The 14,599-nt window shown below is 39.0% G+C and overlaps 1 protein-coding gene across 1 annotated transcript in view; it reads right to left on the reverse strand.

Moving 5' to 3' along the window:
• Positions 1 to 9,552: 9,552 nt before the first annotated feature.
• Positions 9,553 to 14,599, reverse strand: part of LOC135706756 (uncharacterized) — a 73,565-nt gene continuing 68,518 nt past the window's right edge. Inside the window, exons 3-4 of the mRNA XM_065228409.1 lie at positions 9,618 to 11,427; positions 9,553 to 9,573 (exon numbers count right to left, since the gene is read on the reverse strand). Of these exons, the coding sequence (XP_065084481.1) occupies positions 9,553 to 9,573; positions 9,618 to 11,417 (1,821 nt within the window). The 5' untranslated portion in view covers positions 11,418 to 11,427. The remainder of the gene's footprint in view (positions 9,574 to 9,617; positions 11,428 to 14,599) is intronic.

The following is a 14,599-nucleotide window of genomic DNA, read 5'->3' on the forward strand; positions in this document are numbered from 1 at the left end:
TTTCTACATATATACTACATCTAAACCCTAACACTGCCAAATACTCCGGAATGCGACGACCGAGCTCACCATGGTGGTCCTTCGAACTTCATAAACAAAAAGATCTTCGATGAAAGCATTCTGCCACATCGATTGGTTTGCTTGGAAGCCATTCCCAATAGGTATAGCCATCCAAGCACGGTATATTGAGTAGTAATCTACGAGAACCAGTAGATGAATTCCGTTGGAAACTTCAGTAAAATCCAGTGCTAATTTACGCCACGGTCCATCAGGAATGGGTGTCCTATACAAAGGTTCGATGTCTGGTTCCGAAACTAGTAGACAACCATCGCAAGAATTAGCATAATCTTTTACCATAGCATCAATGCGGATCCACCAAACTTTTCCCCTGAGTCGTTTCTTCATGTTTCCCTTTAACAAGATTTTCCCATCTGTTGAAAGATCATTCAACTTGTACTGATTTAATGTTTTTTGCCACCGTTTTACAGGGTATTTCATCAATTCACTAATCTGAATATCATTTTTGGTTGCCTCTATTATTTCAGATAGTGGAACAGCAATCGGACAGGAATCGGTTGAAGCTTAGTTGAATAATCCTCTCACTTTCTTCATCAAAACTCTGCACAGCAGATGTGCTGTCGACGTAAAGCCTTGAGAAAGGATCAGCAATGTTTGATTTCGTCGAATCGAAGTTTCCACCTTTCGATTCTAAGCGCATGGTTTAGCTTTATCTCCAAAAATAGAGACCAACAGTTTATGATCCGTGATCAACCAGAAGAATTTTCCATACAGGTAATAATGAAACCTCTCTGGTGCCCAAACTAAAGCTAAGGCTTCACGCTCTGTTTGCGCGTAACGTCTTTCGACCTCAGACAGCGCCTTAGAGGCGTAGCTCACTACTTTGGACACCTCTTCGTGGGATTTTTGAAAAAAAAAATAGTACGGGCTACCGGGCTAGATTCAGTAACTAAAAATGTTTCTAATCCTGGGTTAAAGAACGCCAAAGTGTTATTCTGAGCCAAACTCGATTTCAACAATTCTAATACTTGTTGATGCTCATTATTCCACAGAAATGCGAGATAGTTGATAAATCCGGTTAAATAACGATTTACAAATGTAACTAGCCTCAAAAAGCTTCTGAGTTCCTCTGTTGATTTTGGTTGACGGAATTTGGTGATAGCTTGTAGCTTTTCATTCGATGCCTTTACCCCTTCAGATGATAGATGATAACCAAGAAAATCTATCTGGTTTGCATCATTCAGAAGGACATTTTTCTCCTTAGGCGTCTGCTCTGTTCGTAGGTATAATGTTGGTTTTAAATATTAATTTAAAAAAAAATGCATAATATTAATATACCTTCAGAGTTTCAATATAAGAAGTGAAAGTTAAAATATCATCAATTAAAACAGTTAGCCAAGGAAAATCACCAAGAATTGTTTCCATGCATTTCTGAAACAACTCTGGAGCTGCTGATAAACCGAATACTAGTCGCTTATATCGCATCAATCCAAGGGGTGAGATGAATGTCGTGATATATCTGCATTCTTCTCGACTGGTAGTAAATGGTGAAATGCTTGTTTTACATCCAGTATAGTGAAGACCATACTTCCCTTCAGTTAACAAATCATTTGCTCCATTGTGGGTAGCGAACGATTGCCTTGTCCGCTTCTCGTAAATCTATGATTATTCTGACCTCATCTGAACTTCACAAGCATGGGAGACACCCATTCTGATGCTTGGTTAACTCTTTCTACGATACCCTGACTTTAAAACTCTTTTAATTTGAGAAGTGTAATCTCTTCAAGAGGTATGGGAATACGTCGATAAGCTTGTCTTACTGGAGGGACAGACTTGTCTATTTTTATAGATGCACACATATCTAAATGTTTAAGATAATATATTTAGTGCACGTGAAATGAAGCATTTACCGTAACTAATTATTAAATTGTAGACTTCTTACCTTTGATGTGAGGCAACTCCTCAGTAGACAACGCATGCAGAAACTTTACTACCTCAAGTTTTTCTGCAGAATTTCCACACAGCATTTTCCATCTTGAATCACGAAGAAGGTTGTATGGCAGTTGGCATAGCCGATTTCGATTTCTGCGTCCACTTCACCGAGTACCGTCAGAGGCTTTTTCGATCCACATCAGACGCGGTGAAACCAACCCGTTTCAGCATTTTCCAATCGTCTTCACTAAGCACGTCCTCAATCATCTTTGCCTACTACACACAGAACTTATTTAACCGGCTGGTAAAGATGCTGTGATGCCAACCCCCTGTCTACTGGTATAGCGTGGATGGTGCCTAAGCACACCAGAGACCTGGCCCTTGACCCCCTTCTATACTACAACATGAAGATGAAATGAAATGAGAAAGGCACTTGTCAGCGGTAAAAGAATTAATCAGATTTTTTTATTTTTAAATACTTTTATTTTTATTTAGCTTAGCTTATTTTTCGACAATGTTTATTTCTTCAAATGCACTGTTGCTATAAAATCAACCAACAAAGGTTTCCTACGAAAATATTTATTCTATAAAAACTTGTTTGTACGCTACAGTCCATAGCAAGAACCGCCATTACAGTTGTTGTAAGAAAACATGCAGAGGATGTAAGAAATCCAGTCTTGCCATTGATGTTCATGGGTACAGTTTATTCCTATTTCTACAGTTTATTTCTAATGGAGAAATTCAATGCTCGCATAGGTAAAAAAAAAATACGTACAAAGTAAAACAGTATTAACAACATGAAAGCAGTTGAAAACATTAAAGGGGAAGTGAGGAAAAGTCAATTTAAACCATTATTTATGTGATTCACATCTTGATCACACACTTAGAAATATTAATGTAGATTTAGGTGCTCTGAGACTGACATATACGAGCGTCAATTTTGACATAAAATTGAGTCATAATAGACGCGAAATTCAGCTCATTGAAACGTAATTTCGAACATGACATGTTTGTGTACGTCTCATCCTTTATGTCAAAGATGGATTCCGTCAAGTGTAAGATTGTGTATTTCTAACTGTGCAGTCAAGAATTTCACCGTATCCACATTTCCGTTATGGCTTGCATGATGGAGGGCAGTCCATTTCTTATCGTCCACCTCATATGGGTCCGAAGTGTGCTTAAGGGGATGCATATAAGTAAGTCGGTAAAAGAGTGCTGATTGAACCAGCGAGCGAACCGGATGTGTTTTGATTCTTCTCCTGTGTTTTTTGCTGCTGAAAAACTGGAGTTGTTATGGACTGGTGATCGCATTTTATTAGCTTTAGGTCCCGTGCGGTATTGTTTGATCTGATTGAATATGTTTTTGCAAGTGATACTTTATCGATTTGTTGATACAATGGTGCACTGCGCTGACTAAACACTCAACTTAGCTGAAAATGAAGACAACCTTAACAGATAGACCAACTTCCTGCATGAATTTGAATTTTGACATAAACACATTCTTTTGATCAAGGCAACCTCTGCGTATCGAAGTCAACATTTCAAGACCAACAATTGAAATGGCCTTAACTCCATTTTGTAAACAAACCTTGTAAGGCCATTTTCTCGCGTACCGAAGTCCGCAAAGGCAAACCAACATAATGAACAGGTAGGGGAAATTCTCCTCGACCCGATTGTGGTTTAGGTTTGCGAATGAAGGTATTATTATTATTTAGCTTTATTTAGGAGGCTTTCAGCCTTAGGCTGGTTCGCCTTAGGCTGGTTCGCCTTCAACCTGCGAATGAAGGTTTTGGTTCGCGAGAAAATGGCCTTACAAGGTTTGTTTACAAAATGGAGTTAAGGCCTTTTCAATGGTTGATCTTGATTTGTTTTGTTCATTCGTGGCTGGATGTTTAATTCGCCTGTGTTGTTGTCAATATCAATATTCGTCTTCATCTTGATGAGGATGATTTTGAGGATCAAATGCAGAAAGGATTATTTTCATATTGCACACATATAGATCTGTAGAAAGTGTTGTGTTGGTTATTTATACACAGATTGATGGAACATTATTGCATCATGCTGAATTATTGATAATATCGAGGTTTTGGGATCTCTAGTCGGCAATACTCAAAATAAATATTTTGCCCAAAATGCTTTTAAGGATCGCTTCTGATATTGAAATTTTGGGTTATATAATCAAGAAGTGGTGAATACCATCAAACGCGTATTCGTTGATGTATAATGAACTCATTTGTTCATTTTGCTCGTACGTGACAGCGAAGATATTCAAAACGAACGCAATTCATCCACACTGGGTTGAAACGATACTCCTTGCGTGTGATGGTAAATGATAAAAAAAAACAGACACTGGTGCTAATGGGGTGCTTACACTTAGGCCAGATCACTAGCGCTAATGAGCATGTAAACAGTTTCTAGCAGCTGATTTCCACTCGCGCATCAATTGCAGGCGCTTCTGAAATTGCATGCTGGTGATGAGAAGCTGGTACCCGACAGTAGTGAACAAAATGTCAGAAGAGTAAGACCTACCTGATCCGAGTTTATGAGCAAAATCCATGTTTGTGAGGCTTTTCCAATCTCAACTACAAAATAAAACATCCAAGGTCTATCAGAACCCACACTGACCGAACAGTTTGTTTTCGTTTTCTGGATTGTGTATTCGTAGAATTGCAAATTTCTTCATCTAACAAGCAGCACACAACATCATACGCACAATCATATAGTATTTCGGTCATTTTTTTTTAATTAAGCAATTAACCGGTCACGAGACGAACTGATCAACAGAAAAGCCTCTTTTGACTTCGTTTGCATAATGAACATTATCAGCACCCACTCACCAGCGTATTATCATATTGTCAACACTTTTTATCATGATGGTGGGCGTTTTTGCTAGCAGCGAACTCATTAGCGCTAGTGAACTAGCATAAGTGTAAACACCCCTTAAGTGTGCTGTTGCGTTTTGCTTTGTTGCCCGTTATAACCTCTACCGTGCTGATCTGTTTTTCTGTTCCTGTGATGAGCAGCGCCTAAGAGCGAGATGGGAAATGACAGGGGGGCAGGAACTCACGGTCTCCCAGTGTTGGTGAGTTATTTGCCGTTAATGTCCACAAAAAGTTCACTATTTTGCCATACAGAAATTCAAAACAAAAATTTTTATCTGCGTATTAGGACAGTTTTTGACCTGTTTCATGCGACCGGAAGGTGTATGCTGGTCACAAATGCCGTGCCAAACTGATTTCCTACGCAATTAATCAATCTTTGCAAAACTTGCCATAACAAAATGGGCGGTTCATTTTAGTAAACAAACTAACACTTCTTCCGACTGTGTCACCTCTCTTACTCGCCTAGGCATAAGAGGAACCTAGGAGGAAGTCTCTGACGTGTTCTTCCTCTCTCGCAGAAACGACCGTGCAAAAACTATTTCATTTTGAGCGACGCAGTTGTCTGTCAAAATACCAGAAAACAGATTCCCTGTTGTAGAAATTCTTGCGTTTCTATACTTTCGCCCGACCAATCAGGAGCTGGTTCGCGTTTGACAGAAAATTGGTTCATAAAAGACACATTCGATCATGCCGTGTAAATCATATCTAGTTATTAGTGGTTGGAATCGCTGGTGGAGGATGTGGGCGGGACGAGGGTCATGCTTGTCGGTTTCTCGGTGAATATCGTGGAGATTGATTCGGGCCTGTTTGCCATGTGCAGAATGTATACATTTTGTATTTGTTGGACGAGTTTCGGGTCGTTTTGTGTCATATTTGAATCAAGTGCAATTTGAATTCATAATGTATGAATCCGCAGCATTGGAAAACGATCATCGTTGGATTTGGTGCATTTGTTCTAGTTGAAGAACGTCCTTTATGTATTTATTATCAATGTTCTTGATATTTTGATTTTGTGAGAATTTGTGATTGGCCTTGTCGTCACTGATATAAAGAGCTCGGTGGATTCAATCTCAAACTCCTCCCCATAATGGAGCCTTAGTGTGAATCGGATTTATTCTTGATATGAGATAAAGCGTATTGAAATTCGGTTGGAGGAACGAGTACGGAAAAACAATCGTAATATTTGAGTTTTTGGGAAAGATGCGTTGATTGGAAATCTATAACAAATCCTTCTCAAGAGTATCTGTTATTGTAGTGATAGCAAGTTGAACGGGAAATTGCTCGTAATTGTTTTGTATAAGGAGGAGCTCGGTGGCCTTATGGCGACCGATTTTGCTCAATAAGTAGAAAATCATGGGTTCAATCCCAAGCTCCTTCCATTATGGAGTTATAGTTTAAATCGGCTTTATTTCATAATATGATGTAAAACGTAAAGAAGGGGTTGAAGGGTCGAGTACGTGAAGAAGTAATATTTGAGTTTTAGGACAGACGTGTAGACTGTATATCCAATAATGCAGATTATCCATCAACCTCGAAAACTTTTACTATCGCGTATTTCAGTCGTTCTTTACATACCAAGCGAAAACGTAGTCATATTTTGTAGTCCATTTAGATGAATTGATTTGCTTACTGAACAGAACACCCAACGTCACCGGTGGTGTAGTGGTAAGCGTGATTATCTCTCACCCCAGCAGGCCTGGGTTCAATCCCAGTCGGCGCGCCGAGATGTTCTGAGGCATAACATCTCTGATCACGCCTTCCTTCGGATGGGAAGTAAAGCCGTTGGTCCCCGGTTCATGAGTTGATGGGTCGATAGGTAGGGTCCAGGTGTGGGAGCTGCCTTCCTGGCACGTCGGTAGCATTGGTTTTTTTTTTTTTTTTTGTCTTTATTTTAGAGATTTTTAGCCTGAGGCTAGTTCATCTCTTCGGTAGCATTGGTGCTCAGCACGGAAAACAAGGTCGATGGAAAAAACAAACCAAAGGAAAAAAAAAAAAAAAGAACAGAACACCTTGGATGTAATCACAAGCTCTCCGTCATGACCCTCAAAATACAAAATCACTAAGCAAAATTAATATTTTCTTTCGATAATCGGCTATCGAGAGCTTAAACAAAATAAACTTTGGTTGCATCGCCAACTTGAGAGGTGAATCGTTACCGAAGACCCTACCCGAACCTCCAACTCCGTAGCACTTATGAGGGTGTCGCTAAGTTGGTGGCCTCTCGTTAAGGAAGTACTACATCAACATCTTCTTTCCTATCCTTAGTTATGGAAAAGATGGGCGTGGCCGGGAATAGCAAAATTCATGATTCTGGTATTCTCATTAAGATTGGAATCAATGTTTACACCCCAGCATTATTCCTGAAAGTAGTCTGACTGAGAGTTTCAAAAGAGTCGTGAGTGTCGCTACCCAACAAACAATTTTAGCTGCAGCTTAGCTTATACAAGCAAAAATTAGCTGCATAAGGCAAGTTTTGGCTGCATAAGCTAATCTGCAGCTAAAATTGTTTGTTGGGTAGTATCCAATCTACGAAGTATCCATGACAGATACATATTTCGACTACAATGTACAGTCTTCATAAGTGTCATTGCCACTAAAGACTTATCAAAAACCTATCCCCCTTAAGTACTCATCCCGTAGGTAAAAATGTCAAGATCACAGGTAAAAAAAATGAAACTACAATGTTTAGAACCTACCTAACTAATAATAAACAAAGGTTTTAGTAAAGTAAAGGAGAAAAATCTATTCAAATCACTAATAATCGTATCTGTCATCGATACCAAAATTATTTCAGTGGAATTAGGTACCAAAAAAGATAAAAATATTTTTACGGCACAAAATTCAGTCAACGAACATCAGTTACGAATTCGTGTTAACTAATACTGATACTAACACGTGTCGATTTTTTGGTTGAATTAAAACATATGAAACCCCTTTATCAAGAGTTTCACAGCACTCGTTCGCATGGCCATTCCCTGCAGCAATGTGAAGTAGAGTTACATCATGGATTTTCCAAGAGCGAGAATCAAGAATTGAACTATTTCCACATTTTCGTTTCGGAAGTTCATTTTTAATCGTCCAGCTAATTTTCTAAGTGTTCGCAGTAATCAATTCAACAACACTTTGATGGCCGTATTTCTTAGCAATTTGAAGTGGAGTACTACCAAACATTGTCTGAGAGCAGCTGTTCCCACCTTTATCAATCAATAATTGAACTAGTTCTACATTTCCGTTTCTGCATGCATAATGAAGTGCAGTCCATTTATTATCGTCCATCTCATTTGGGTCCGCATTATTTGCTATCAACAGATTAACAATATTCAGATGGCCTTTCCCCGCAGCAATGTGAAGTGGAGTTTCGCCTATGATTGACCGAGAGGAAATGTTCATACCGCGATCAATAAAGAATTGAACTAGTTCTACATTTCCGTTTCTGCATGCAAAATGAAGTGCAGTCCATTTATTATCGTTCATCTCATTTGGGTCCGCATTATTTGCTATAAACAGATTAACAATATTCAGATGGCCGTTCATCGCAGCAATGAGAAGTGGAGTTATACCTGTGATTGACCGAGAGGAAATGTTCACACCGCGATCAATAAAGAATTGAACTAGTTCTACATTTCCGTTTCTGCATGCATAACGAAGTGCAGTCCATTTATTATCGTCCATCTCATTTGGGTCCACATTATTCGCTATCAATAGTTTAATAATATTCAGATGGCCGTTCATCGCAGCAATGTGAAGTGGAGTTGCACCGTTGATTGACCGAGAGGAAGTGTTCATACCGCGATCAATAAAGAATTGAACTAGTTCTACATTTCCGTTTTTGCATGCATAATGAAGTGCAGTCCATTTGTATTTGTCCATCTTATTTGGGTCCGCATTTTTCTCTATCAATAGTTTCACAACGCTCAGATGGCCATTCACAACGGCAGAATGCAGCGCAGTGCTTTCATCGAGATTTGCATGGTAATCAATTAGAAAATTACATATTTCTAAATATCCGTATTTCGCAGAGACTTTTAACATATTATTTAGTGTGAGAGTGGAGAACTCTTCAAATTCTAGGGATGAAACCAATTTCAGACAACCACTCTCACATACCCACAAAGGTACGTTCCAGTCAAGTCTGCACAATTTGTTTAAAGTTTCGGAGCAGTTTTCATTTTCTCCAAGCTTGATCAGTGTCAGTTTCCTAATAACATCGTGTTGAGATAGAACGTTGATCAATAAGTTTGGTTCCAACTTGGAAATGTTATCACTTAAATATGTTGCTACGAAGTATTCACCAAATGATAAATGGCAGAACTGAACATTATTGTTGACTACTTTCACCAAAATAGATTTTTCTGCATCCTGCTCACAACGGTTTTTGAATGAGTCATATTTTTTCTTAAAATACGGCACCGTGAATAAATCCATGAGCATGTCAATGTCTAGCAGCTTTATCGCTAGCAGTTGATGTTCCAAAATGTACGTGTCAATTATTGAATTAAATTCAGCATCGTTGATATCAACCGTGAACTTAAATTTTTCTACAAATTTCTTGTGAAAACATTTCTTGGCAAACTGCTCTAACAGTTGCACAATATTCAATGTGTCTTCTGACCAATCAAACGGTTTCATATTGTCGGAATTTGCTGCTGAAATAAATTGTTCGAATTTGTCAGAGTAAATTTCAGCGAGCATTCGCATCATCAGAGGCAAACCGGAAATTTCACTCAAGTTGGATAAAATGCTGGAATGATATTTTTTTAAAAGAAGTTCCGAAAAGTTTTCAACCACTTTCTCATCAACACTGTCCTTCATCCATATTTTCTTCAAGTACTGGATCTGATCCTTATGCCGAAAAGGGACTAGGGATATTAGCTTCACATCGAATTTCCTTTGCAATAATTCCTGCACGTGGAGTCTCGAGCTGATTATGAACTGAATACTCTTTCTAGAGCTGAGCAGTTCAAGTATACTAATTACTTTCTCGGTGTATTTGGAATGTATTTCGTCAAATGCATCCAATGCTAAAATAATGGAATATTCTTCGTCATTTCGCCTTTCCGGGGCATTAAGGATGAGATTACAGTTATTCTCTGAAAGAGCAGCGCTGAGAATTCCCCGGACATCGTCTAAGTTTGATACTTTTTCAATTTTGTTTAGTGCATTACAAAGCGTGCTTAAATACACCAAGAATACTGCAGAGTGGCTTTGTTTTTGAACCTGAAATGCCAAAAACTGCAGTAAAATGGTTTTTCCCATACCGGGGTCTGCTACAAGTAAAATGTGTTGCTGGTATTTGAATCTTCCTCGAAGCTCTTCAACTAATATAGTATCACTTATCTTTCGAACTATTGTGCTAGTCCTATCCTTATCTGTTGCCTTGGTTAATAATTTACCGGTTGGTTCTAATGCCGTCTCTTCGTACTTGATATGGCGGTTAATATACGTAAATTGCCATTCTTCCACCTCTGCCATTACGCGCTTTATGACACCCGTCTCCATTCCACGCTTTAATTGTCCAAAGCATTTTTCGATACCTTGTTTGGCCAAAAAACGCTTCCTAGTTTTGTTATCAGGTTCGTTGCATTTTACAAAATAATCTTTCAGGTCGATATACACCTGATCCAAGTCCTTTTGCCCCAGCTTACCGAGAATGTCCGGTTGAATCCACGTCTTCATCCAAGCCAGTAGTTCACCAACGATGATAGGTTGCAAATCGTTTGGTTGACCCACCGATAGAGTCAAATCGCGAAAGAAGCCACGAATGTCATCCTCACCAACGAATGGTGGCAAAAGTTTGTTCCTTGAGTCTTTCGCCAGGAAATTATTGTTGACGGTTACTTCTTTCTCCATATCAACCTGATCGCTTTGCAACATGGTGTATAGCTTGGCAACATTGGGATTTTCAGCATTGAAGTTGCTTGCAAAGCGACACTTTTTCCGGTCTATGATCATAACGTCTTTCAATGGAGTGCAATAGTGAGTTAAAATTGGGCTGACCGTTCCGCTGTGAAAGAACTCTTTGATCGCATCTTTAATCGCAATGATATCTTTGTTGATGTAATTGAGCACCTCGTTGATAGCCTTTTCGCTTGGAATAAGTTCCAGGTTTTTGGCACTGGATCCAGAAAAACGTAGGATTTCATTTACTTCCCGTTCTTCGATCTTCACCCACTCGTTATCGGTCTGTTTCAGATCCTTATTGGTGAAGATGTAAAACATCTTCTTGAACGCCTTTAGTTCCAAACTTCCAGTCACAGTCATGTAGGATTTGGCATACTTGCACAAATCAAAGTCCCCGGTGCGTTTGGCACTATTTCCAGTTGGAAACAGGGCATCCAGATCGATATTTTTAACCTTTTCATCCTTGGTATCGGCGTGTTTTGCTTGAATTAAGTGGATCACCTTGTTTGTATCGTCAATCAACACAACATCGTCAAACTTGTCGGCCATCTTCATTTCATACGCCATCCTTGTAGCGGAACTTAATTCCCGCGTACGCAGCAACAGTACGAGGGCAACGTCTGTTTGGAATTTTTCTCCGTGGCCACCCGACTTAATTTCACTTTCATACGATTGTTGATCCATTTTGAACCACCTGAAAAAAAAACAGGATAAATATTTCATCAATAAGCTATGAAGGTCACCCGTAACAAAATTATCTTGTTAGAACAATATTAGATATAGTAACAGAATTTAAATTAACGCTTTGAACAGGGTGGATAAAAAAAAAACTTTACACCGACTACGAAGCCTCCGGAAAACGTGTTACGGAAAGTTTCCAATGACTTTGTTTGAATTTCTTGACAAATTTAAAAAATAGTGGTACCACAAGATTTTCTACACGGTAAGAAAAAAGTACCAAAATTGAGTTCCTTTCACTCAACGCGTGGCTTCAGTGGGGCTAGGTAAAATTAGGTTTATAAATAGGTAAACTTTACCCAACGTTGGAATAATTCATAATTTAATAATTTTCCATTCTTTATATGACAACGAATATATGACAACCAAAGTTAAATTGAATTTATTTGCAGCTATTGAAATTATTACACAACAATTAATAAGCACTTCCGCAACCACTCGTCAACGCGAAACCACTCGTTCACAGCAGAATATATCCTCATCGTCCTTATACCAAGTTCGACTTCTTCGGAAGCTCATGGTCGATGCAAATCTACAGTAGATACAAATTAAGATTTTTGTAAACAACGGAACTAAAACACTCCCTGCGCTTTGATCAGAGAGCGTAACGACATCGTTGTGCCAGGTTGGTCGTGGCACATTTCAGGTATGAGAGGTTGATTGAAGTTCCCTCAAAAGTGCCTGAGTAAAATGCAAATACTTTCGATGATTACCCGTAGTTGCGATAGTGAAGATGTAAACCCATTTCCCTGTTAATGTCCGGACGTGTTTACCATACATAAACCTTTTTATTTGATTTTGTGTGGGGATGGGTTTTGGGTGTGTATGGGCATATGGCGTGTGAGACGATATTAAGTTTACATTAGAATAAAGTTGAAACATTGAGAAATGTATCGCTTCAGTTTGAGCAGTACTTGACTTAGCAACCGATGAACCATTCTGATGGCCCACATTACAGGTTCCGTGGGTTGGCAGGGTCCAATATGGAACAGCTTGATGAGTCACTATCAGTTAAAACTGTATTTTTGAGCTTTATCTCTATATATTCTTTGGTGTCCATAGCATTGAACTGTCCATAGTTGGGCGTTGTTGAACTTGTGGTACTTGCACAGTAACCATATAATCAAGACATAACTTTAAATGTAGGTTCAGATTGAGACAATGTCACTGAGATACGATGTGGTTAGTTAGGAATTCAGATGAAACTGTTACTTTAAAAAGCTCATCATTTTCTGTTGCATGTAACACTATTTGATATTACTAACCATATCAAATCTATGATGCACCGAGCGTTCATTTCGGGTGGTGAGCGAACCTGAAGAAGAAGAAGAAGACCATACCGGATGAGTGGAACCATGAGCTCCTGCTCCGAACGATTCAAAGTTGGATTGGTGGCATCATCTTCATCTAAGTATTATTGACAATAATCATAACAATCGACTCGCATAAGTTATTCTCATACAAAAAAGGGGCACCCGATTGAAACGATTTGGACGGGGAGAGTGGGATTGTCAACTCCCTGTTGATAACATTTCGTTGATAAAGGGCGGGCTCTTCACCCCACTCATTGGGGCATCTTCCTGTTTGGGAACTCGTCTTGTTGACCAATTGGCTGATCATGTTGCTGGAAGGAGATTCTTTATTGTCCCGTAGATGCGTATAGGCGATTTTGTCTATCGATCCACCCAATCCGTTTTTGGCCCTTCATACAGCGACATGTTGAGGACAATCAGAGGTTATTAAGCTTGATCAAGATAAACAGAGAAGAGAGCCCACTGCTATCGGACTAAGCTTACGTGCTACAATGTGTGGTAAACCACTATCATGCTATCATCATCATCACCATGCTGCAATGGAACTAAAAACACTCACAACCTACCAGCATCCAATTTTTTTTTGTCGCTTCGTGCCACGCACTAACGAAGACTAATACGATGACCGATGGAGCACGAACGGAGGCAATGGAGCACGAAAATATGACAGCATCGACACAGTGCAGGTTGCTATGATTTTCATCGAAAAATAAGTTAAACGGATGAGTACTTTTAACTGAAAATTGAGTTCTTTCATGAGGTCCTGAATTTATCCCAGTTTTATCAAGTAGGAAATCCAAAATATATACATAGGACCGAAATCATAGGTTACTTCTACTGTATTTTAAATCAATATCTAGAAAAAATGCACGAGAATTTCACTACACTGCTTAACGTAGTCTACGTCAACCCTGCGGTCGTGTTTTGTACACAACCCCACCAATTTTTTCATTCCCTTCAATTCCACAGTGGCCAGAAACCCAATAGAGGTTAACTTGACTTACATATATAGGTTAACTTGATACAGTAAGTAGTAGTAGTTTTTCATTTCGCTGCGTTACATCAAAAAAAATATGAAAAATGAATCATAGCAAGACAAAAAATTAAACACAGTCTCATAACATTTCAAAGAAGCAGTTTCCAAGCTAGTATAGGTATCAGACTTTTCAAAAGTTTCACAACTTCGCGGCTACATTATATCGAAGTATGACTGTGCTTTTTTTTTATCTTTCAACACTGCATTTTAGGTTTTCGTTATCGGACTTTTGTTATCAATTCGTTTTGTGGTTGATCCGTTTGCACATAAACAACATGTGATTTCCGTCACTGCTAACCGTTCTGATAAAGCCCTGCTAATTTAAAATCAGTGCGTTTTCAATCGGATGTATCTAAGAATCATGTTCAGAGCTGAGTTCGTTCAATGATACCGGTGCAAAGGTCTCAAATTCTAATATCAATCTGAGTTAGAAATTAACCAGTAAAAGACCCCCATACGGTAGGAGAAAATACACAACTTAACAGCAACAGTGACAATGTCGCACATTTCAGAGTCAGTTGTTTATAAACAGTTGCTACCGCGTCGTCAGCGATGCGCGCTGGTTTAACTCGGTGCTTCGCGAAAGGTCAAAGTAAACATTAAACATTAAGCATCTTACATAGCCGTTCCTACCGCGGGGAGCATCAATTCTTGTAAAAAAAGCAGACACCGACTTTCCAAGAGAAAAAACTATCTGTCTCGCTTTATCTGTACATACTGGAGAAAAACTATTGTGTCGAAAAATAAAGAATCGGGGCAGTTGTTCTGATGAGTTATTA

The sequence above is a fragment of the Ochlerotatus camptorhynchus genome, unplaced genomic scaffold (assembly GCF_037179485.1).
Source record: "Ochlerotatus camptorhynchus isolate MF236.1 unplaced genomic scaffold, CSIRO-AGI_Acam_v1.1 ptg000290l, whole genome shotgun sequence".
Lineage (NCBI taxonomy): Eukaryota > Metazoa > Arthropoda > Insecta > Diptera > Culicidae > Ochlerotatus > Ochlerotatus camptorhynchus.